Raw genomic sequence first — 22,088 nt, forward strand, 5'->3', positions numbered from 1 at the left:
AAAACAGTGACCCACACACATCCTAAAAATGTCCATCTTTGAGGCCCTGGCATGAGGTTTGGCTTAAATGGAGGATGAGAAGTATGCATAACTAAGCAGTCCTGGTCAAGGTATGGTCTGTCCATCCATCACTGACCCATCATTGTCTGGGCTCTGGTCTGGTCTGGTCTGGTCACAAGGTGCTTAATAAGTCCTCAGTGCCCTGTGAAATCTCTCCTAGAGGACAAGCTGCTCTTTGGCTGCACCAGGCTTCAGCATGAGATTCCCAGGAAATTCCAATTCCTTGGGGGCCCCTTGTCTCAGTAAAAGGAGAGACACAGTGTCTCTCTTCGGAGACCCTACTCTTCTGCTAGGATGGTTGGTTATAGGAATAGAAAACACTCAGCTTGCAGGATATCACATGCCTCTTCCACAGGAGGGAGTATTATTCCCCCTGCACAGAGGGGGGTCTCAGAAGTGAGCAGTGAGCCAGAGAAGATATTCCTATTCAATTTGCAGCTCCTGTCACCTAGTGACCAGCCTGGGAGGTAGGACACATCCACTTTCCAGCCAGACAATGGGAGTCACCAGAGGTGAAGCAACTTGGTGGGGGTACTCGTGACTAGGAAATGTAGGGTCATTCTATTTCTTTTCGTGTGTGTGTGTGTGTGTGTGTGTGTGTGTGTGTGTGTACACGTGTATGTCTACATATGTACACATGTATACATATATATGTGAAATATGAAAAAATATATATTTTGAGACAGGGTCTCACTATGTAAACCAGACTGGCCTTGAACTTATAGAGATCTGCCTGCCTCTGACTCCCAAATGCTGGGACTAGACTAAGGCATCAGTCATCACACCCAGCTCTCTCTTTTTAAAATGTATTTATTCTTCTTTTTAGACCGAGTCTCACTAAGTTGCCCTTGAACTTACTCTGTAGCCCAGGAAGGCTTTGAACTTGCCACATTCACCCTCGGGAGTATCTGAGCTTACAATCTGTGCCACCAGGCCCAGATTGCAGATTCAATTCAAAGTCTGATTCCACAAGGACTCAGGACTCAATGCAGGCACAAAGCTAGAAGGGCGTTTGCTGTGGGAACCCCCAGCGGACCTGCTTCTAATTAACAAGACTTGCATTGCAGAGCCCTTGTGGCTCCAGGTGCTGGGACAGGCTGGGAAGCAAGAGCCAGCTTCCTTCAGAGGGAAAGGCTGATGTACAGGCAGCGAGCACGTGCTGTGAGTCATCAGGAGGGAGGGGAGCAGGCGGCAGGAGGCTACCTCGAGTGGGAGCTCTGGGTTTCTTGCTCCCCCACAGGCTACTACACCCACAGGGAGGCAGGGTGCTTGTTCAACATGGCTGACTTCTCTCCAGGGTCCAAACCCGACGGGTCTTATTTTCTCTCATACGCTGTTAAACTAAATCGGAGCATTTAAGTATTCAAGAGAACCCTGATCTGCAAATATTTGCCCATCTCCAGCAGCTCCCACCCACTCCCCAGGAGGCCAATTAAGACTCCCTCCTTGGGGACAGCAAGCAGACTGCTAGTGGGACTGCTGAATTCCAGAGGCTTCCCAGGCCTGGGATGCACCACTCCCAGCTACCAGTGATCAGGGGGCTGAATCAGCCCCCCTGCTGGCATACCAGCTCCTTCCTGTGAGAATGATATGTGTTAACATGTGCGTGCACGCGCACGCACACGCGCACACACACACAGGCCCCACAATGTTTCAAAGCCCCCAGCCATTCAGAACCTACCTAACAGCCCCTCATACTTTTAAAGGACTCTTGCAGAGAAAATTCCAAAAGGACCTGGATGGCAATGGGGACAAAGTAGGAAGGGACAGCCCAAGCCCATCTGCCCAGGGCAGCAGCTTGTCCCCAGACCTCAGGAGAATAGATAGAGTGGGACACAGGCTCCTCTCCTAATGATGGCAATGGGGGTAGCAGAGCCAGCTCCCTGCAATGACCGCCATCCTACCAGATGCACACACTTCCCAACCTGCATGCACCTGCCTGCCTCCCACACCGAGGCTCCTCCACCTGGAGACCTCTCACCACCCCTCTTTGCTCTGTACCTGCCACACATTCATCATCAGGCCCAAGATTAAATGCCATGGTGACTATGTGGCCTGGGATGGTACTAGCCAGCTGCATGGCCTTGGACAAACCACTGAATGTCTCTGTGTCTCAACTTGGCATCTGTAGACTGGGGACGGCATTTTTACCCACACCTCCTAGAGATGCAGTGGGAATCAATGGAGTCACATTTGGGGGTGTTTAGGTTGTATGGGTCAGGTCGAGCTGTGACAAAGTTATCCATCAGTGATCCATCTGAAGCACTTTCCTACCTCCATCGCAGGGGGCTGCTGCACTCGGAGGTCCAACAAGGCCATTAGGAGAAGGGACAGGGATACACACACACACACACACACACACACACACATACACACACACACACACACACACACACACACATGCATGCGCGCCTTTGCATGCCAGGCCCTGGACCCAGGATACAACAGGGAAAAAAACATCATCATTCCCAGATGCCAAGCGCTCTGGATTCTTTCTTCATGTGCACAAGACACAAGCCCAGAGTTGTTTGGTGCCTATAGCCAGGTCACACAGAAGTAAAGGACCAAATCAGCCCATGACACCCTCTGCTTCCCATGGCTCCTCCTTCTGTGTGTCTCTCTGCCGAGGGGCTTCCAGTCCTGCTCTCTGCTCCCCTGCCCTGCGAAAGCCAAGCAACAAAGCCACATGCTCTGAGCTGCTTGTAGGCAAAGAGCAGGACAAAAAAAAAAGGAAGAAAATAGAACAGAGCAGCAGAGCTGAAACACTCTCCTCGGAGGGAAGGGAAATCAAATTTGATGAACCTCTGCATAATGTTAAGTTATGAATGTGCAAAGTGATATTCCGCACATATGCTGTGAAGCATTCATCGTGGGCCTGAGCAATCTGGGGCTGCGGGAACTGTGGCTTTGATGAGAAGCTGCTGCCTGGGTGAGGTACACATGGTCTGAGATGCTCCCTCAGCAATGCAAGGTGCAATCCGCAGGTGGATCATATCAAAGTGTGACAAGCAGTTACAGTGTTAATGGGGCACCGGGGGCTGCAGGCAATTCACCTCAGCCCTAAGCACTGAGCGTTGCCCCCTTCCAGTCCTGGCTACTGATGCCTGGGCTGGGACAAGCTCCTGACCGTGCTGGGAATGAACAGCCTCCTCCCTACCAGGACACTGTGTCTGCAGACAATGAGGCTAAAGCTAAATGCCAAGCAAGAGGGAAGCAACATCCAGACTTCTCAAAGATCACTGGATCACCAGGAAAGCAACCGATGAGTTCCTACTAGGTTTCTGGTACAATTCTGGGGGTTCAGGTACTGTGAGTGGCACCAGGTGATACTCGCCCCAGCATAGGTATGTGGGGCACAGATGCAGAGAAGAGACCAGAAAGAGGGGTGAGCTGACGTGCACCCCAAATGGAGCACCAGAGTACAAAGCTCGGGGATAAGGAAGTCTCAGAGCACCCATGGGAGAAAGCATGAGGCAGAGGAAAGGTCTGGAATAATCAGAGAGGGGCCTGCCCTCCACTCCATGTGGTATGTATGTTCTGCCTGAAAGTGCCTCATTGCCCACCCTTTCCCCCTCTGGTCCTCTGCATACCCTGAGGACATTCCCCTGGGGCTACCCAGCTCCACCCACGGAAAGTATTGCTTTTTACCTCATCTCACCCCCTCCCCCCACTAAAGGACTGGGTACAGGGCTCACCTAGAAGGTGGTTGCAAGAAACACAAGGGGAAGAGAAAGGGGACAAGAAGGGAGAGATCAGGAAAAGTGTGCTCATGGGCGGGCTCCCATCAGGGCTCAGGTTCCACTGAGAGCAAGCTAGATGCAGTCTCTCCTATCAGAGGGAGGCCCGGGCCTTTGTCCACCACCGATGACAGCCTCCTGGACATTCCACCAGGCACCATTCACTTGAGAAGGCTGACTCCTGAGTCACAAAGAGTCCCACATACCTGCAGTAAGAGCCCCACTCCCACCCCCAGACACACACAACGTCTGTGAGCACTGGGCAGACATGCCCATGGTTTGAGAATACCTGTGTGGACACAGCAGGTGCCTGGGTTTGAAGAAGTCTGCTTCTTCCCACTGAGTGGCCTGATCCTTGGGGATGTGGCCAGCCTGAAAAGGTTTAAACTTTGATCTGCACAGACCTTGGCCCACTTCCTCCATTACTGTGTGGTTTTAAATAAGTGTCTTTACATCTCTGAGTCTCATCTATCAAATGAAGCAAACAATGCTCACTGGGAGGTCACAAGCATGCTGCTAGATGCCTAGACACAGGACCTGGCACAGCTACGTGAGACAGCCATTGCTGGCTGGCTCTGTCTAGGCCTACACTCAGGGGAAGGTGGTGTGGGCTGTGGTGAAGGTCAGTGGAGAGTGGTGTTAGCATACATGAGACCTTGGATTCCACCCCCAGCACTGGGGGAAACAGAAGCACCCAGGGAAAGCACTGAGAGTGGAGACCCCAGGCCCAGATCTGCTCTTCTTAGACTCCCACAGCAGAGGAGCTCAGGCAGGATGGACCTGCATGGCCAGGATGGGGGGCAGAGTATCTCTGCCTTTGCCTGTGTTGTTATCAGCCACTGCCAGCCTAGGAGGTGGACAGAGGAGGGCAGCACTGGCCATGAGGTGAGGCCTGCTTCCTGGCCATGTAGTGAGGGCAGGGCCTTTCATGGCCCAGAAGAGATTCCAGCAGCTGAAGCCAGGCAACACGACATTAGATAGTAGCCAGCCCACAGGAGTGACTTTGGATGGAGCTAGGACATAAGAGGAAAGAAGAAGGTAGACTCAGAACCACTGAACTGAGGCTGGATAGAGGATACCCCAAATACCAGGGTTCCCCCAGCTGATGCTCTGAGGGCTTTCAGAAGAACAGTTAAGAGGAGCCCAGCATAATGGGGTCTCTAGCTTTTAAATTCCTGACATCCATCCTCCACCCACATGCCTACCTATCATGCCATGTATTACTCCTTCCATAGATCTATCCAAATAACTCATCTCCCATTTGCCTAATTGCCTATCCACCTACCTAATTATCCATCCATCCATCCGATCACCTAATAATCCAATCACTAAATTATCCATCTATTCATCCAACAACTTACCTATCCATCTATCCATCCATCCTCCCATTCACCTGTGTATCTATCCAATACTTACCTATCTATTCATCCATCTACTCATATGTCAGCTCCTTATCTACCCACTCATTCACTTATCTGTCCATATACTCATCCATCCATCCATTCATCCATCTGCTACCATCTATTCATTTACCTACTTATCCAGATTTTAATCATTCAACTGCCAATCTACCCACCTAAGCATTCGGCTATCATCCATCCATCCACCCATTCACTTATCTATCTAGGCACCCATCCATTATTTGTTGCCACCCACATTGTTCCCAGATCCCTTTTGAAGACATAGGTGACTGGGTTTTGTCCTTGACCTTGAGAAGTCACCAGCTTCTGGTGATCAGCACCAACACTACTACTGGACCCTTTCACACAGTACCATTGCAGGGCCCAAGAAGGAAGTCATCATGGCTCAGCCTTCTTCTTTCTGATCACAGTTGAAACTGCCCAGGGCTAAACAGCTACCACTCACATGTTCCTTTTTGACTTCCCCATAATTTGATCACATAAGTCCTAAGCAATCTTTTTTTTAAAAAAGTATGTTTATTTATTATGTATAGTGTTCTGTCTGCATGTGTCCCTGCACACCAGATCTCATTTCAGATGGTTGTGAGCCACAATGTGGTTGCTGGGAACTGACCTTTGGGGGATCAGTTTAATCTCTTAACCTCTGAGCCATCTCTCCAACCTAGTCCTAAGCAATATTATGCCCACAAAACATTTGATGTCCCGGAATCCAGAAGTTCATACTCTCTCTTATCCAGATCCAAGATCACCTCAGTCAGACCATTTGCTCCAGTCTTGAATGGGGTCTTTGGGCTACTGAGGTCAAGCCCTGGCCTTCAGAATCCTAGCACTAGCCAGATGTGAGCATGTATGCACTGACCTCTCCCGGAAGTACTTGATGGCCTCGGGGTCTATGAAGGTCGGCTCCTCCCGGTAGCCCTGCTCAAAGACCTTGCGCTTGTGCCGGAACTCAATGACTGTCTTGGTGTAGGAGTTGAGCGTAGTGACAGACGCCGCCATGCAGCAGGTAAACGAACCCCAGGCCAAGCTGCCAAGAGACCAGGAGAGAGATGCCACAGTGAGGGTGGGCAGGGACAAGGAGCCTCATCCACGCACCATTTGCCTACCTAGCGCAGCTACAGGCCCTAAGACTTGGTTCCCACACCACTTTGATCCACGAGAATGACAGTGGTCTTCACGTTGTGGCAAAGACACATTATTGTGAGAGCGAGGAGAGGGAACCAGGGACAGTTATCCAGAATACAGTGATGACCATACTGGTCCTGGCCAGAGAAGAACATTCTAGGAAGAAGGACCGGTACATACAAAGCAATAAAGACATGAGGCATCAGGATACAGGAACACACTGTGGGAGGCAGGGATGCTGGAGTGGGGATGACTGAAGATAGTGAAGATGATGCTGGAGAAGGAGGTGGGACATGTTTAGCTTGAGGGTTAAGTTGCCTTTGCTCTCATGCCTCTGGAAAATATACTTGAGCCCAGTGCCATGCACTCCACACAGCCAGTCTTGTGGACAGCATGGTCATTGCAGGAATTAATACACTAGACTAGTGGCTGACTAGTGGCTGATGCATGGAGGCACTCAGGCACGGCTCACTGTCACTGCTGTCTCACCTGGACAGGCATTCTTACTCCTGCTTCTTTATGACGCAGCCTACCAGCTCTCCCTGTGGGAGATGAAGTTCTGATTACTGCTCAGCTGTCTACTCTGCTACCTTCCCTCCGGTAGCTCGACTGCTTGGCTGCTCCACCTGATGAGTGCACCCCAGAGCCAGAGAACCTACCCTACTGCAGCCTTCCTTTGTAGAAGAGGCCTTCTGTCTGATTCCTGTGACCTGGACTGCACACCCCCATTTAGGGCCAGGAGTCGGGAGAACCCTCCTGACTCCACTTCCCACCGGCCTGATTTCCATCCAGCCTGCTGATCTCTTCTGGTCTCATTTCATGGGCTCCTTACACAGTACCCGAGAGCTGCAGGCTTTTCCCTGCCTACAGCCTACCTGTAGCTCTCTGAATATTGTCATCCCTAGTTCCCTGTTATCAGGGCAGCCCTGCCTCCCTCTTGACAACAGCCTCAGCAAACCCCAGAAGGAAAGTAAAGGAAAAGTCTGTAGATTTGGACTTTCTCAAATGGATCTTCAATAATCACCTCTTTCCATTCATGCCTAACCCATTAATAGATTCCTCACACCTTTTGGAGCTAATTTAGATCTTCTAGAAGCCTGGGGTGTGTATAATAGACATTTTTAAGGTGTCAGCCTCTTCCATGCCCATTAAAGTACTCAATGTGTTACACACGCTCATGTGTTATACATGCGCGCGCGCGCGCGCGCGCACACACACACACACACACACACACACACACACACACACACACACACGGGGCGGGGGGAGAGACAGGGACAGAAACAGAGACACAGAGAGAGACAGAGACACCGAGATAGGCAGAGTCAGAGTCACAGAGACAGACAGAGGGAGGGAGGGAAGGAGGGAGGGAGACACAGAGTGGGGAAGAGAGAGATTATAGACGACTGTGGCCAAAGCTGATCCAATCAAGTGCTCTTTCCTAAGGTTTAAGAATGAAGCCACATGTTTGGAGAATTTTGGAGTGTGTTAGTTTGGCCTGCCCAGTGTCCATTCCTGCTTCTCATATAGTACTTCTATACTCTCAGGCCACATAGGTTAGGTGGATCTGGCCTGCTTCAACCTCTAGGGATGAGCACCTGACTAGGCCTGGGCAATTAAAGTGTTGCTTCCTGTTGCTTTAGCCCTTGGCTTAGGGATGGCCCACAGCCTTGGTCTGGATCAGGAAATACCATCTCAGAACTTTGGCTGGAGCTGTGGGGAAGAGCTCATATCTCTCCTGAGCTGCTGAGCCAGTGAGCTGCCTGCCAGGAACTGCTGGGGACTGTCTTGCCACCACCCAACCTGAGACTTAAGCTGGCCCAGGAGAAAGCAGAGGCATTAAGGAGCTAGTGCTATTGTCCTTGAACCTGTCGCTCATGGGAACCCAGATCCTTTTCTTCGGCTTTTCCCCCATCAGCCAGTTCATATTAGCTTTTGGCCACTGGCAACAGAAGCTCTAACTTACTTATCTGTGTAACCACCTTTTGCCTAAGTTAGTTTTGAGGTGAATTTTTAGTCCTTACATCCAGAAACACTAACTTTAATTAAGCCTTTACTCCCAGCCAAAGGAGAAAGCAGAAAGTCTGCAGGCAGAGATCTGAGCAAAGCAAAAAGGTTGAAGGGAGCGAGCCCAGTCTATAGAATGATGCCTAGGCTGAAGTATGGTGCCTAGGTCACAGGGATTGTCCTGGCTAGTTTACTGTCAACTTGACACAAGTTAGAGTTACCTGAGAAGGGGGACCACAATCGAGAAAATGCCTTTGTAAGACTGTCACATAGGCAAGCCTGTGGGTACATTTTCTTAATTATTGATTGATGTGGCAGTGCCACCCCTGCAAAGTAGTCCTGGGTGGATAAGAAAGAAGGCTGAGCAATCCATGAGGAGTGAACCAGTAAACAGTACTCCACCATGGCTTTGTCTTTAGTTCCTGCCTCCAGTTCCAGCTCTGCTTGAGTTCCTGTCCTGACTTCTCCTAGTGATGAGATGAACTAAACCCTTTCCTCCAAGTTTGCTCTTGGTCATACATAGTACTTTATCACAGCAATGTTCCAAAGCTATAGGAATGGAGCCTAGGCTTCAGGGATGGAGTCTAGGATGTAGGGATGCAGTATAGACTGTAGGGATGGACCCTAGGGTGTAGGGTGGAGGCTAAGATGTAGGAATGGAGCCTAGGGTGCAGGGATGGAGCCTAGGCTGTGGGGATGGAGCTTAGGATGTAGGGATGGAACATAGGCTGTAGAGATGGAGCCTAGGATGTAGGGGTAGAGCCTAGGTTGTAGGGATGGAGCCCAGGATGTAGGGATGGAGCCTAGGATGTAGGGGATGAAGCTTAGGATGTAGAGGTGAAGTCTAGGAAGTAGATATGGAGCCTAGGTTGTAAGGATGGAACCTAGGATGTAGGGATGGAACCTAGGCTATAGGGATGGAACCTAGGATGTGGGATTGGGGAGCCTAGGATGTAGGAATGGGAAGCCTAGGGTGTAGGGATGGAGCCTAGGATATAGGGATGGAGTCTAGGATACAGGGATGGGTCCTAGGATGTAGGAATGGAGCCTAGGGTGTAAGGATGGAGTCTAGGATATGGGGATGGGGCCTAGGATGTAGGGACAGAGCCTAGGGTGTAGGGATAGAACAGAGACTACAGAGATGTATTGGAGGCTGCAGGGATGGAGCAGAGGCAAACAGAAACTGCTGGGCAGACACAAAGGCAGGCTGATCTGCAGACCATGTCCTCACCCCATCTACTGTTCATGTAGCACCTTCAATCACAGGAAGTGCTACCCTGAGCTAGCTCAGCATTGCACATTCCAGCCACCGCCCAGGAGCCTGGGACTCTCTACTGTCTAAGCATTTCCCAGACTCCCAGCCCAGTTGTTTACTTCTCACCTCCAGTGTCACCTCCTCAGCCCCCACTCATTGTCTCTAGTAAGCCTCAGTCCTCATCACACCCTGTAATTTTCTTGGATCCTTTCCCCCCTTTAATTATCCTTTGATTTTTAAATTAATTAATTGTATGATACTTATAGATTTGAATTAAACCCTAATACATACAGAGAGATAGGAGGAGTTAAATTGTCTTTAGTCAGTTTCCCCTAATATTAGAAAATCAGTGCAGCTGTGGTACAGTATCAGGACCAGGGTGCTCCCTAGTCACAATCAAACCACAGTGCACAGTGGATCCCTTCTTTTGCTGCTTTAGAGTCACATACACTTTCTCCCTAACCTCCTCTAGTCCTTGGCGACCACTAATCTGTTGTTCATTTCCAGAATCCTGCCATTTCCAGAATTTGATATAGGTGGAATCATACAGCAGGCGTGTCTGGGCTGGCTTTTTTTCACTTAGCACAGTTCTCTGGGGGAGTGACTCAAGTTGTATCCATCAATCGTTTCCTTTGTATTTCTGAGAATGTGTGCATCTCCACACCCCACCCGCATTTGCTTGGGTCACTATTTGTTATTTTAGCTGATCTAAGAGCCATACAGTTCCAGCTCATTGTGGCTTTAATGTGCATTTCCTGATGGCTAAAGGTGTTGAACTTTTCATTTGTTTGTTTGCAATCTGCGCCCCTTCTTGCCTGCTCACTTTTTAATTGGGAGGTTTTGTTGCTCTTGTTGCCGTCTCTGTTTTCAGAGTTCAGCTCTTTATCTGTACTGGGTGGGTTGGTTACTTTTCTGTTACTGTGATAAAAACACCATGACCAAAGGCAACTCAAGGCAGAGAGAGTTTATTTGGGCTCATGGTTCCATCAAGGCAGGGTGGGGCATGACAGCAGCAGGCCTGGAGGCTGGAGCAGGAAGCTGAGAACTCATACCCTCACCGGTAGCACAATCAGAAAAGAGGGACTGTAGGGGTGAGAATATACAACCTAAAGCCCGTCCCCAGGGATGTACTTCCTCCAGCAAGGCTGTACCATGGTAACCCCCAAACAGCACCACCAACTGAGAGCCAAGTGCTCAAATACCTGTGCCTATGGGGGCATTTCTCTTTCAAAACACCCGTCAGAGTTAGCCCCATCTCAGAAGTGGGGTTTAAGAATACTCTCTTGCAGTGTAGCACTTCTCGACAGCTTCACAGAACAAGGGTTTAACGTTGAGGAAATCCGATTGGTTGATTTTTCCTTTTCTGCTTTCGATGTGAAATCTAAACATGTTTGCTGAGCCTTTATTCCCAAAGGTTTTCCTCCTATATTTTTCTAAAACTTTTATAATATTACATCTTCTGCTTAGGCCTGTGATTTGTTTTAATGCAGAATTTAGATGAAAGTTGTTTTTCTGTTATGGGTGTCCAATAACTCCAGCACCATTTGTGGAAAAGCTTGTCTGTCCTCACTCCACTGAACTGATTAATACCTTTGTCAAAAATCAGGTGGGCGTGTGCTTGGGTCTGTTCCTGAGTTCCTTTGATTTGTCCCATTGACAGATGTGTCTACACACCCCTACACACCCACACACACACACACACACACACACACACACACACACACACACACCAGTATGAGTTACTATAACTGCAATAGATCTTGAAATTGGGTAAACTGAGTCACCTTACTTTCTCCTTTAAAATTTTTTTAGGTATTCTAGTTCTTTTGCATCCCTATCTACATTTAAAATATCCTATCCGTATGTGTAAGTCTTACCAAAATTTTGACAAGAGTCATATTAAACCTGTATTCCACTTTAAGAATTGCTATGGACCTCATGTTGAATGTTTTGATTCATGAACATGGTCTACTTATTAGGATCAGTGATTTCTTTCATTGGTGTTTTTCAGTTTTTAGTATATGAGTTCTAGAGATGCTGTATTGTTCTAAAGCCTATGCATTTAATTTTCTTTCTAGTACAAATATCATTATGTTTTTATTTTGTGTCCAAATTTTTCATTGCAAGTTTATAGAAATAAAACTGACTCCGTGTTTTTTTCTTATAACCTAAGGCTGTGCTTAATTTGTGGATCCAGTGTGAGAAGTTTTTGACAAGTGTCTTGGCTATTTCTGCATAGACAATCATTATCTGTACATTCCTTTCTGATCTGTATGGTTTTTATTGCCATGTTTTATTTATTTATCATACTTAATTGTGCTACCAGAACTTCCAGTTGAGTAACAGTGGTGTTTTCAACATCACAGAGAAAATGTCCTTCAACATTATTTCAATGCTTATCTACAGGAGCTTATCAGTTTTTGTTATCAAGTTGAAATTCCCCATTCATCTTTATTTTCTGGGAGAATTTCTAAGAACATGAACTAGCTCAGGGGCTTTTTCTGAATCAGTTGATAGGACCATGTGATGTTCCTCCTTTGGCTGCTAATGTGGTAGATGGCACTGAGTTTCAAATCCTTCATCACTGAGTAACTCTCCTCAATACAGCATATGTGTCCTCTCTCATATTCCAGACCTTTGCTTGCTATTCTTTTGTGAAGGATTTTTAAAACTATATTCAAGATTGCTATTAATCTTACTTCTCTTTTTTTGTTTTTGGTTTTTTGAGACAGGATTTCTCTGTGTAGTTTTGGTGCCTGTCCCAGATCTCACTCTATAGACCAGACTGGCCCCAAACCCTCAGAGATCCACCTGGCTCTGCCTCCCGAGTGCTGGGATTAAAGGTGTGCACCACGCTGCTTGGCCTGACTTCTCTTTTTTTTGTACTGTCTTTGTCTGGTTTTAATATCAGAATAACACTAACCTCATAAAACAAATTGCTAAACGGTCTCTTCTTCTATTATTCTGATAGAAAATAGGTATTAATTCTTATTTAAATATTTGGCAAGATATCCCAGTAAGATCATGTGGCCCTAGAGATTTCTTTCTGAGCATTTGAAAACTATTATTTCAATGTTCTTGGTGGTTACTGGAATGTTCAGACTGGAATATCCCGTTATTTCCTGCTGGATGAGAAGTACCAGTCTGCGCTGTTACGAGAGCTGCCTTGTCCTGTCCCATCCAGTTGTCAGGTTCAAGTCCTCAGGGTCTGTCATGGCTATACCTCATTTTAGTTGGGAAAACATTAAGGGTCTGTCATATTTATTCGTCATATTTTCTAAAAAGCAGAGTTTTTGCTCCATTGATTTTTCCCTCCTTTTTTTTCCTGTTGTTCATTTTCAGTTCTGCTGATTTGCTAATTTCTGTTCTTTCTTTCTTTTACTTGTTTTGCTCCTTTTTTTTTTTTTTTTTAACAATTTTGGAGTAAAAACTTTCACAACTGGTTTAAAATACTTAAAAAAAAAAAAGCTTCATTTGTTAATTCACGTGTGTGTGCCTGTGTTAGTGTGTATGACTGCATGCGTACATGTGTGCAGATACTTGCGCATGAGTGTACACAGAGGTCAGAAGGCATCAAGTATCTCCCCCCTCCCTGAACATGTGGTCTGTATTTTCATGGCTAGTTTGGAAGCTCCAGAGATCTTACTGTCTCTACCCCACTCAGAGCTGGGATTATATACGTAGGAGGTAGGATCTGAACTCTGGTCCTCATGACTGAGCAGCAAGCACTCTGAGCCACTGAGCTGCCCTTCCCGCCCCTCTTTGATAAGGAACCGGTCAGCCTTGTTCTTTATCCTCTCAGTGATACTTTGGCTCCACACGTTTTGAGATACATTTTAATTTTTTCACTTCAACGTACTTTAAAGTTTTCCTTGAGGCCCCTCCTGTGGCTCAGGGACTGTTGAGTAGTGTGTTCTTTAGTTTACAAGTGGTTCCTGATTTTCTTCCATCTTTGATTTCTCTGTGGCCAAAAACCACATTTTATTTGGTTTCTTTTTCTCTTTATTATTTTGTTTGTTTGTTTGGGTTTTTTGGTTGTTGTTGTTTTTTTCAAGGCAGGGTTTCTCTGTGTAGCTTTGGCACCTGTCCTGGAACTCACACTATAGACCAGGCTGGCCTCAAACTCACAGAACTCTGCCTGCCTCTGCCTCCCGAGTGCTGGGATTAAAGGTGTATGCCACCACCACTTGGCTTCCCTGTTATTTTTTTTTTTTAACACTTGGAGTTTGTTAATGGTCCAGGATGTAGTCTGTCTTGGCATGCTACTTTAACAATATACATTCAGCTGTCGTTGGATGGGATGGTCTATAAACAGTTCCTGGATGTTTGTTTGAGATGGTCTTAACCTGCAGCCCTAGCTGACCTGAACCTTACCGTGTAACTCAGGTTGTCTTAAAACTCACATTGATCCTTCTGCCTTAGCCTCGCCAAATTCTGGGATTACAGGGGTAAGACATCATGTCTGGCTCATTTGGGGCATTTCTGCTGAGATCCTGGGTCTGGTTTGATCCTTCTGCTTCAGCTGGCTTCCTTTGATCACATTGTGGCACAGAAAACGAGAACCCCACCTGGAAACTAGCAGTTAGGCAGAAGGAGCAAAGTTTCCCACTAGGCCACCACTGCCCTTCAAGGTGGTAAGGATTCCTGACTTCTGCTGGGCAGGGTTGACCTTCCTGCTTCTCATCACACCTCTACTTACTCACCCTGGCAGAGATGAGCAAAAGTGTGTCATCCAGCTCCTTGTTGCCTTCTATGACTCCATGGGGAGGGTGGTTTCATCACCATGGGGTAAGCTGGCAAAATCCCTGGCTCCCCAATGTTGCCTCCAAGGGGGTTGCATGGGGTGTTTGTCATACCTGCAAGAGTCCCTCGTCCACACATCCCACGTGGTCTTTACAGCACTGAGTGGGAGGGCTTGCTGCTGACCTGTCAGTGGGGCTCCCTATTTCTGCTACCACTCAGTAAGTGAGGAAGCTGGGGCCTCGGTCAGGTCTGCTAAGGTAACACCTCAGCTCCATCTGTGCTGCCCAGGGTGGATCTGTGCTGCCCAGGGTGGGGAACCACTAGGACTTCCTGGGTGGGGGCAGAGAAATTTTGCCTTAAAGTGTTCATCTCCATTAGCACCTGATGAGAATTAGTGTTAATTGTCTGACAGGACCTGAAACCATCTAGGAGACAGCCTCTAGGCGTACCTGAGAGGCATTAGTCAGTTTCTGGACATGCCTGTGAGGAACTATGTTGATAAGTCACTTGAGGTGAGAAGACCCAGCCATTGGTGCTTCTCCTCCATCCAGTCTCCTGACTTCTCTCCACCATCCAGAATCTTCCAGGTCTGTTTACTGAGGCCCATGCAAGGACTGAGCTGTGCCGAGCAGGAGCAGTGGGGCTCCTCCCTGGCTTTCTAGAAGTGGAAGTCCTGCTTTGTGTGTGGTTACCCCTCCCCTCACACGCCCAAATGCTCTGTCTGTTTCACTGCTATGCCACGTCACCTAGAAAAGTGCCTGGCACACAGCAGGTACTCAATAAATAAATTGTGAATGGATAAACAAATGAGTTAACACAGAGAATAAAAACTGGTTGAAAGCAGGTAAGAACACACTGTCCCAGGTGTGCTGGGGTGGGGCTCAGACTACACCCCACCAACCTGATCTTCCAGCCCCTCTTCCCCAGACCCCCGGGGTACCTGCACATGGCACAGCTTGAAGCCTCTGGGCCTGGAAACTTCTAGCGTCTGCATCACACTGCTGAGCTGGTGCAGGGAAGTATAGGGGTGGCTGGCTTGGGGTCACAGCTAAGAGCACAGTGGATACTTGGGGACAAGAGAGAGGGTGGTGTGGCAGGAGAGTGTGGCTTTCCACCTCCTCTATCCCCTGGGAGTCACAGAGGCATGCTGGAGAGTAGATGTGAAGGCACCCATCTGCCACTTGGCAATGGACCCCCAGGCTCTGTATAGAGGGGGGATAATAACAGAGCATCAACGGGGGACTCCCACAGATAGCTGCAGACTGAGGGCACAGGCTCACTGTAGGGACAGGGCGCAAATGCCTACCCCAGGCCACCCTCTGAGCCCAGGAGCATTAGGAGCAAAATGACTGTAGGCTCTAGGGGCCTCCAAGGACACTTGTGGGCAGTGCAGCCTGTTAGCTGTCCTGATCTTACAGAAAAGGAGGCCAGAGTTTCTGCTGACCACAGCCTCTGGGAAGAACACCAGCCAACCCAGAAAAACTCCCACAGTGGCCTTGGGGCCCTCAGGCAATCCTAGAGTACTGCAGCAGAGGTACCTGCTGGGACCAGCCTGCAGAATGGGGGCCCAGTAGTCCTCAGCCCCCATGACATCAGGGAGATGGGAAGGAAGGAAGAGCAGCAGTGAGGCTCCCTTATCCCCGGGGGACAGGGGGTCCGATGTACAGGGTCACCTCCAGGCCAGGAAACAAACTTTTCAGGGACCCAACTCACTCTTCTCCTGTGTGGCCTGGGCTGAGCTATTTAGCCTCTCAGGGCCTTTTAGGGGGGAGGGTGTGTGTGTGTGCGCACGTGCAAATACACACACACACACACACACACACACACACACACATTTGAGACAGGATCTCCTATGTAGCCCAGGCTTGACTCAAATTCATAATCCTCCTGACACCCCCTAGGATTCCAAGAATGTGCCACTAGGGCTGTTCTGGTCTACACTAGGGCTGTTCTGGTCTACACTAGGGCTGTTCTGGTCTACACTAGGACTGTTCTGGTCTATACTAGGGCTGTTCTGGTCTACACTAGGGCTGTTCTGGTCTACACTAGGGCTGTTCTGGTCTACACTAGGACTGTTCTGGTCTACACTAGGGCTGTTCTGGTCTACACTAGGGCTGTTCTAGTCTACACTAGAGCTGTTCTGGTCTATACTAGGGCTGTTCTGGTCTACACCAGTGTTGGCTGTTTTAATCTACAGTCTGCAGAGAGACTGCTTGGGTTGAAATTTGTTACATGTGTTGTGCTAAGTCAAGAAGGCCTCTCTGCCCCCCTGCATTTTCATCAAGAGCAAAACAGAAAGAAAATGTTTGTTCAGGACTACATCTATACTCTCTTGGCCCTCCCAGCAGGGTCAGGCAAGTGAGGAGGCAATAGTTCATGGTGGAGACTGGGGAGAACTGGAGGGCAGAGGGCAGTCACTGTTTGTCCTGCCTGAGCTACGATGTCACCCAACATGGATGGTGAGGCACAGGCCAGACAGGTCTTCCAACAGGCCACAAGCCAGAAACCTGCACTACCACATGACAGTCTAAGCTCTGCAGATATTAGAAAACTACCAGTTTAGGTCCAGGCCCAGCAAACCTTCCATAGGCGACTGGTGTTTCAGGCAGCCTCTGAGGCTGACCATGGGACTCCCCAGGGACACACACTCCACACTGTCGCTAACTTTCTGATCCCGGAAGTGGGGCCAGTGACTCCTTGGGAGGCAAAGGCAGGCTGAGGCAGCCATTCACCAAGTCTTGTCTGGAGCTGTTGGCCCACTCATCTCTTACTCTACCCAGTCCTTACCCCCCAGCTGGATGCCCACCACTGTCTTGCCTGGCATGTTCTGGGTGGACTAAGGAGAGCCGAGACAGCGGAGGGAAGAGCATCTTGGAGTACTTCCCATCTGTGGGCAGATGGACAGCCGGGTTATGTGACACTGAATGTTGGTGGCTGGGGTATCCTTCATGACCACTGCTGTTCACAGAACATCTACCTTGTATGGACACTAGAAGCTGGCCTCGCACACACCAACATGCTGGTCAAACCTGAGGGACTATCTCAGCCTGGGTGACCCCAAAGCATGGCCTCACTTCTTTGCTTCTGTTTATGAGAGCTGCTTATCAAGGGCCACAGCTCCTGCACCTGGCCCTGGGCCACAGAGTGCCGCATAGTGACACAGGACCTCACACACGAAGCCTTCGGTTTCCACCTGGGTCTCTTGAAATGTTTATCACGGGACACTGTCCCTAGAGACTGGCCACCATGCACAAGGAGCTGCTCTGGCCACCAGCATTGTGCTGAGCTGTCACCCACTGATGTGAACCAGATTTTTACGGAAGTCTGCAAGCTAGGACCAACCTGCAAAGCCATACAGGGTAATGCAGTTTTCCTTGAACCCAGTAGCTGCTGGGTGATGTACTCTATCCATCAACAGAGAATGAATGGGCTGCCACCTATAAGGTACAAGTGGCAGTCTCTGTTATACAGCTGACAATGCTGAGACACACAGGGCTAAGGGACTTGGCCAACATCTACAGCCGGCAGCTTTGAACTTGACCTCATCCTAAGACCTATCAGTCACCCTCAGCATTGCCACAGGCTCCTGTTGGGCTGCTCAAGATGCAATTTGAGACTGGGGTGCACCGCACACATAACCACGGGGACCTTCAACTGCAGCACAGGGGTCCGCCAGAGAATGCTCACCAGTCCTGAATGCTCACCATCCCAGGGTCCTCAGCCCCATTCCTCCCGATGGGCCTCAGGCTGGAGGCTGGGGCTCCCTCCCTCAAAACTGGCCTCTCACACCCTGCCTGGAGTGAGCCCAGGAGGCTTGGGCAAGAATTTTAACAAATGGCCTCGCATATATGAAGTGAGAGATGGCCTCCTTTGGCTTCAGTGGGGCCCCACAGACAAGGAGTGAGAAATGGGGCTATCTGTCCTGCAGGTCTCTCTGACAAGGAGGGATGTGTCAGCCTTAATCCAGGCCTCATAGTGGGCGGCTTTAACAAGCCCTGTGGAATCTGGTGCTATGTGGGAGGCAGTTTGGGGAAAAGAGCCAGGCCAGAGGGAAACACAAGCCCCATGGTCAAAACCAGCAGACTCAGCATGGAAGCCCAGTGCTACAGTGGGAGCCAGAGACTGCTGAGTGGCCTGGGGTGCAGACAAAACCCAGTGCTGCATGAAAGCTGTGTGGCCCAGGGCAAGCAGCCTGCCCTTTCCCACATAGGCGACAGGAGGTCACTGTTCATGTCAGTGGTGGTAGCCGTCTAAGAAGTCTGTGGAGTGCTGCAGGTTTGGAGCACCAGGCCTAGAACACTTGTTGCTCATCACCAGTGAGCACCAGACCACCAGACTCAGTTCCTTTCTGCTGCCAGGGCTGTGCTCCTCAGTCGGGTTTCTTGAGTTCCCCCAGTCTCCCTGAAGTATTGACCCAGAAACCTGTTAGGACCCATGGGACCTGAGCCACCACTGCTGCACCTCCAGCACTGTGGAGAAAGGCCACAAACTAGCCACTGTGCGTCCAGAGCCACAGTGCTCGGGAAATAAGCTGAATAACCCAGCCAATGTGTGTCCCCAGCCACCAGGACAAGGCCTGTGTCCTTGTGAATCTCTCCACTCCCTGTGGAAGGGATGCCCTGGACCATGTGACTTGAGTACAACACTTCAGAGCCTTCTCATTTCCCCAGGATTTAAATCATTGGCTCATGGATGATCACACAAAACCACTCCCACCCCCACTTCCTACCCCTGCCCCCCTTCCCATCCCTTTTATTTGTAGTGCATTCGTAAGGTGTTCTGGAGTGGATGGTGCTTGGCAACCACCTTTCCCACCACTGTGGGGAAACCTGCCTGAGACTGAAGCTATGAGAGACCGAGGAAGGGAGAGAGAAAGAGTGGGTCCCCAAGGAACTCACTGGATCTGGATCCAGCTGTGCCTGAAGCAGACATTACGGGGGCTCACCCAGCATGCGGTCCACCTAGACACCTTGGGACTCATTCCTAGCTCCAGAGGTTGGCCTACTTGAGCTGAAACACTACCCTCAAGCCACTCTCCAGTTGCATGACCATTGAGGAGAAAGAAAAGGACCTGTGCCCATCAGAGAGACATTCAGGATCTTAGCCCATGCTGGAGAAGGAGACCTCATCTCTGCATGTGAAGGACACACTGGCCAAGAGGGAATTTTCTTACCACCACTGAGCTCCAGGGGCTCTTTGTTAAGATTGATGGGGCAGGATTTTGTCACAACCCAGAGTCCTTGATGGTTGTGTGTGCCCACCTCCACTCCCACCCCTCACCCCTGTCCCATACTCCACCCACACCCTGGCTTCTGAGTTAAATCAATGAATAAGCATCCTTGTTTTTGTAAGCATGGGTTTCTGCCATTCACAAGCCAAAGGATCCTGACACACTCCTTTGTATACCCAGCATGACTCAGACTCTGATTACCTGAAGGTCAAAGGTCACTTACCAGAAGGACCACCCATAGTCCCAGGAATGAGGTCTCCAGTCTTCAGGGCCAAGGCTCACGGTGACCTGGAACACCTGTGTGTACATCATGTGCGCGACCATTCCCAGGAGGCCTGTGGAGCAGAACAGGAGTCAGGATCCAGGGAAGGACCTCATCCCCATATCAAGAACCCCACCAGCCACTTGCCAGCTGGCTTGTTAGTATCGGGAGAGTTCATGGACTCCATGGAAGGAACATTAATTATTGGGAGCAGAGGCTGAGAGGCAGTGGGGTGGTCCAGAGGATAGAGTGCAGCCCTGCGGAAGTTTAAGCAAAGAAAACAGGTATATGTTAGAAACTGGTTCCTGAAAGGGGCCACAAGTAAACATTTGAGGCTGGGGGCCATGTGGTCTCTGTTAAAATTATTTAACTCATCCAACTGGCTATGGGTGACATGTTAACTTATCAATTTCCCCAATAAAAACTTTTTATTACAAAGCAGCCAACGGGCTGGTTTCAGCCTGCACTCAGGCTTGCTGACATCTGTGTTAGAAAGACCACGCAGAAGGAGTGGCCTCCAACATTCAACCTGTGGGTCTCTGACCCCTTTCTCAGGGCTCCTAAGACCACCAGTAAACACAGATATTTACTTGTGATTCATAGCAATAGCAAAATCACAGTTATGAAGTAGCAATGAAAATAATTGTATGGTTAAGGGTCACCACAACATGAAGAACTGTATTAAAGGGTCGCAGCATTAGGAAGATTGGGAATCACAGATTTCTTTTTAACACAACCAGTATTTTGAAAAGAATGGGATGGCATATACATATATGTTTGAATCTTAAATGTCCCCCATGGAATGTCCCCACAGTCTCACATTTTGGACACTTGTTCCTGCTGCAGCGCGTGGGGGGTATGGGGTGTGTGTGTGTGTGTGTGTGTGTGTGTGTGCTTTTATGGAAACTGTGGACATCGTAGGAAGTGGGGCCCAACCAAAGATGGTAGGCCACAGGGTGGACCCATTATCCCTGCCTCTTGACCTGCTGCCAAGAAAGAGCCGCTCAGCCTGCCTCCCCCACCACCGTGGACATAAAACACAAGCCAGAGTAAACCTTTTTGCTTAGGTTGCCCCTGCCAGGTGTTGTGGTTACAGTGACACACAAGGAACCCACAACACAGCCGAATGTAGCTGGAGGAAATGGTCTATGGACTGTTTAGCTCTGAGCGTGTGCAGCCTTGTGACATGGGGGTAACTCACTAGTTGAAGAAGTGTGAGCTGGAGGAATATGGGGATGGGCTCTCTCCTAACACACTTTCTCTGTGTGGTTTGGGGCTAAGCACGTGACCTCTCTGAATCTCCAGTCTTTCCATCATCCTCAAACTGAGGATCGTGGCACATGTGGGGGATCTCAAGGGGACCCAAGAGAGGGCAGCCTTGGTATCTGATGCCCACCAGGCACTAATCTTTACAGCCACTGGGATAATTACAAAGGAGAGCACATCTCTTGGGGATCGGGCTATAGACTGTTATCCAAGACCTCCTGTGTGGCCAACCCTAGATATGGTCTCAGTCTTAAGGAGGGAGTGTCTTGAGTAAGAATGCACATAGTTCTTATAACAAAAGTTACATTTTATTATGCTGAGGGTCATCACACTAGGTTCACACTCTAAGTCCCTAACTAGGTCCTAAGCCTATCTCTCCAAGGCCACTCGCCTGTGAGATGTATCTTAGCTGAAGGTCAGGTTCAGTCTCTAACAGAAGTCTCTGATTTGAGGGTCAGAATCTTGGGAGAGACTCTCCAGCAGCAGGGGAGATTGAGGTGGGGTCTCTCCAAATGTGTAGAGCAGAGACTTGCTCTTGGTCTCTCATATGCTGTCCAGTGGGCATCATAAGGTTGAGGACTGAGTCTGGTTATCTTGAATGAGTGATGCCACTAAGTTCTGGTTATCAGGTACAACTGTGGGTGTTGTAGGGATCCTGACTAAGCTGTGTTTACATGGCTAAAAGGCATTTTCACTATGCTCATTACAGGGAGACAGTCCTGATTATGAGAGGAAGAAAGGAGACCAACATGTTACAGTTCTCAGGTAACACCCATTACAGAGGGAAGTGGAGGCTGGAGTCCAGGGCAGGAACCTGGAGGCAGGAGCTGATGCAGAGGCCGTAAGTGAGTGTTGCTTACTGGCTTGTTCCTCATGGCTTGCTCAGCCTACTTTCCTATAGCACCAAGGACCACCTGCCCAGGTGTGGCACCTCCTACAGTAAGCTGGTCCCACCTATACCAACCATCAATCAAGAGAAGAA

General features: G+C 49.2%; 1 protein-coding gene across 4 annotated transcripts in view; it reads right to left on the bottom strand.

Moving 5' to 3' along the window:
• The window catches only part of Gsg1l (GSG1 like), a 195,533-nt gene that overhangs the window by 20,366 nt on the left and 153,079 nt on the right, over window positions 1-22,088 (bottom strand). For 3 of the 4 annotated variants that reach the window (XM_036207275.1, XM_036207288.1, XM_036207296.1), the window contains 2 exons: window positions 19,802-19,913; window positions 6,078-6,245 (listed from right to left, as the gene is read on the bottom strand). In XM_036207275.1, the coding sequence (XP_036063168.1) occupies window positions 6,078-6,245; window positions 19,802-19,913 (280 nt within the window). The remainder of the gene's footprint in view (window positions 1-6,077; window positions 6,246-19,801; window positions 19,914-22,088) is intronic. The other variant, XM_036207281.1, reaches the window with a different exon arrangement.

Source organism: Onychomys torridus, chromosome 1, assembly GCF_903995425.1.
Source record: "Onychomys torridus chromosome 1, mOncTor1.1, whole genome shotgun sequence".
NCBI classification, from domain to species: domain Eukaryota; kingdom Metazoa; phylum Chordata; class Mammalia; order Rodentia; family Cricetidae; genus Onychomys; species Onychomys torridus.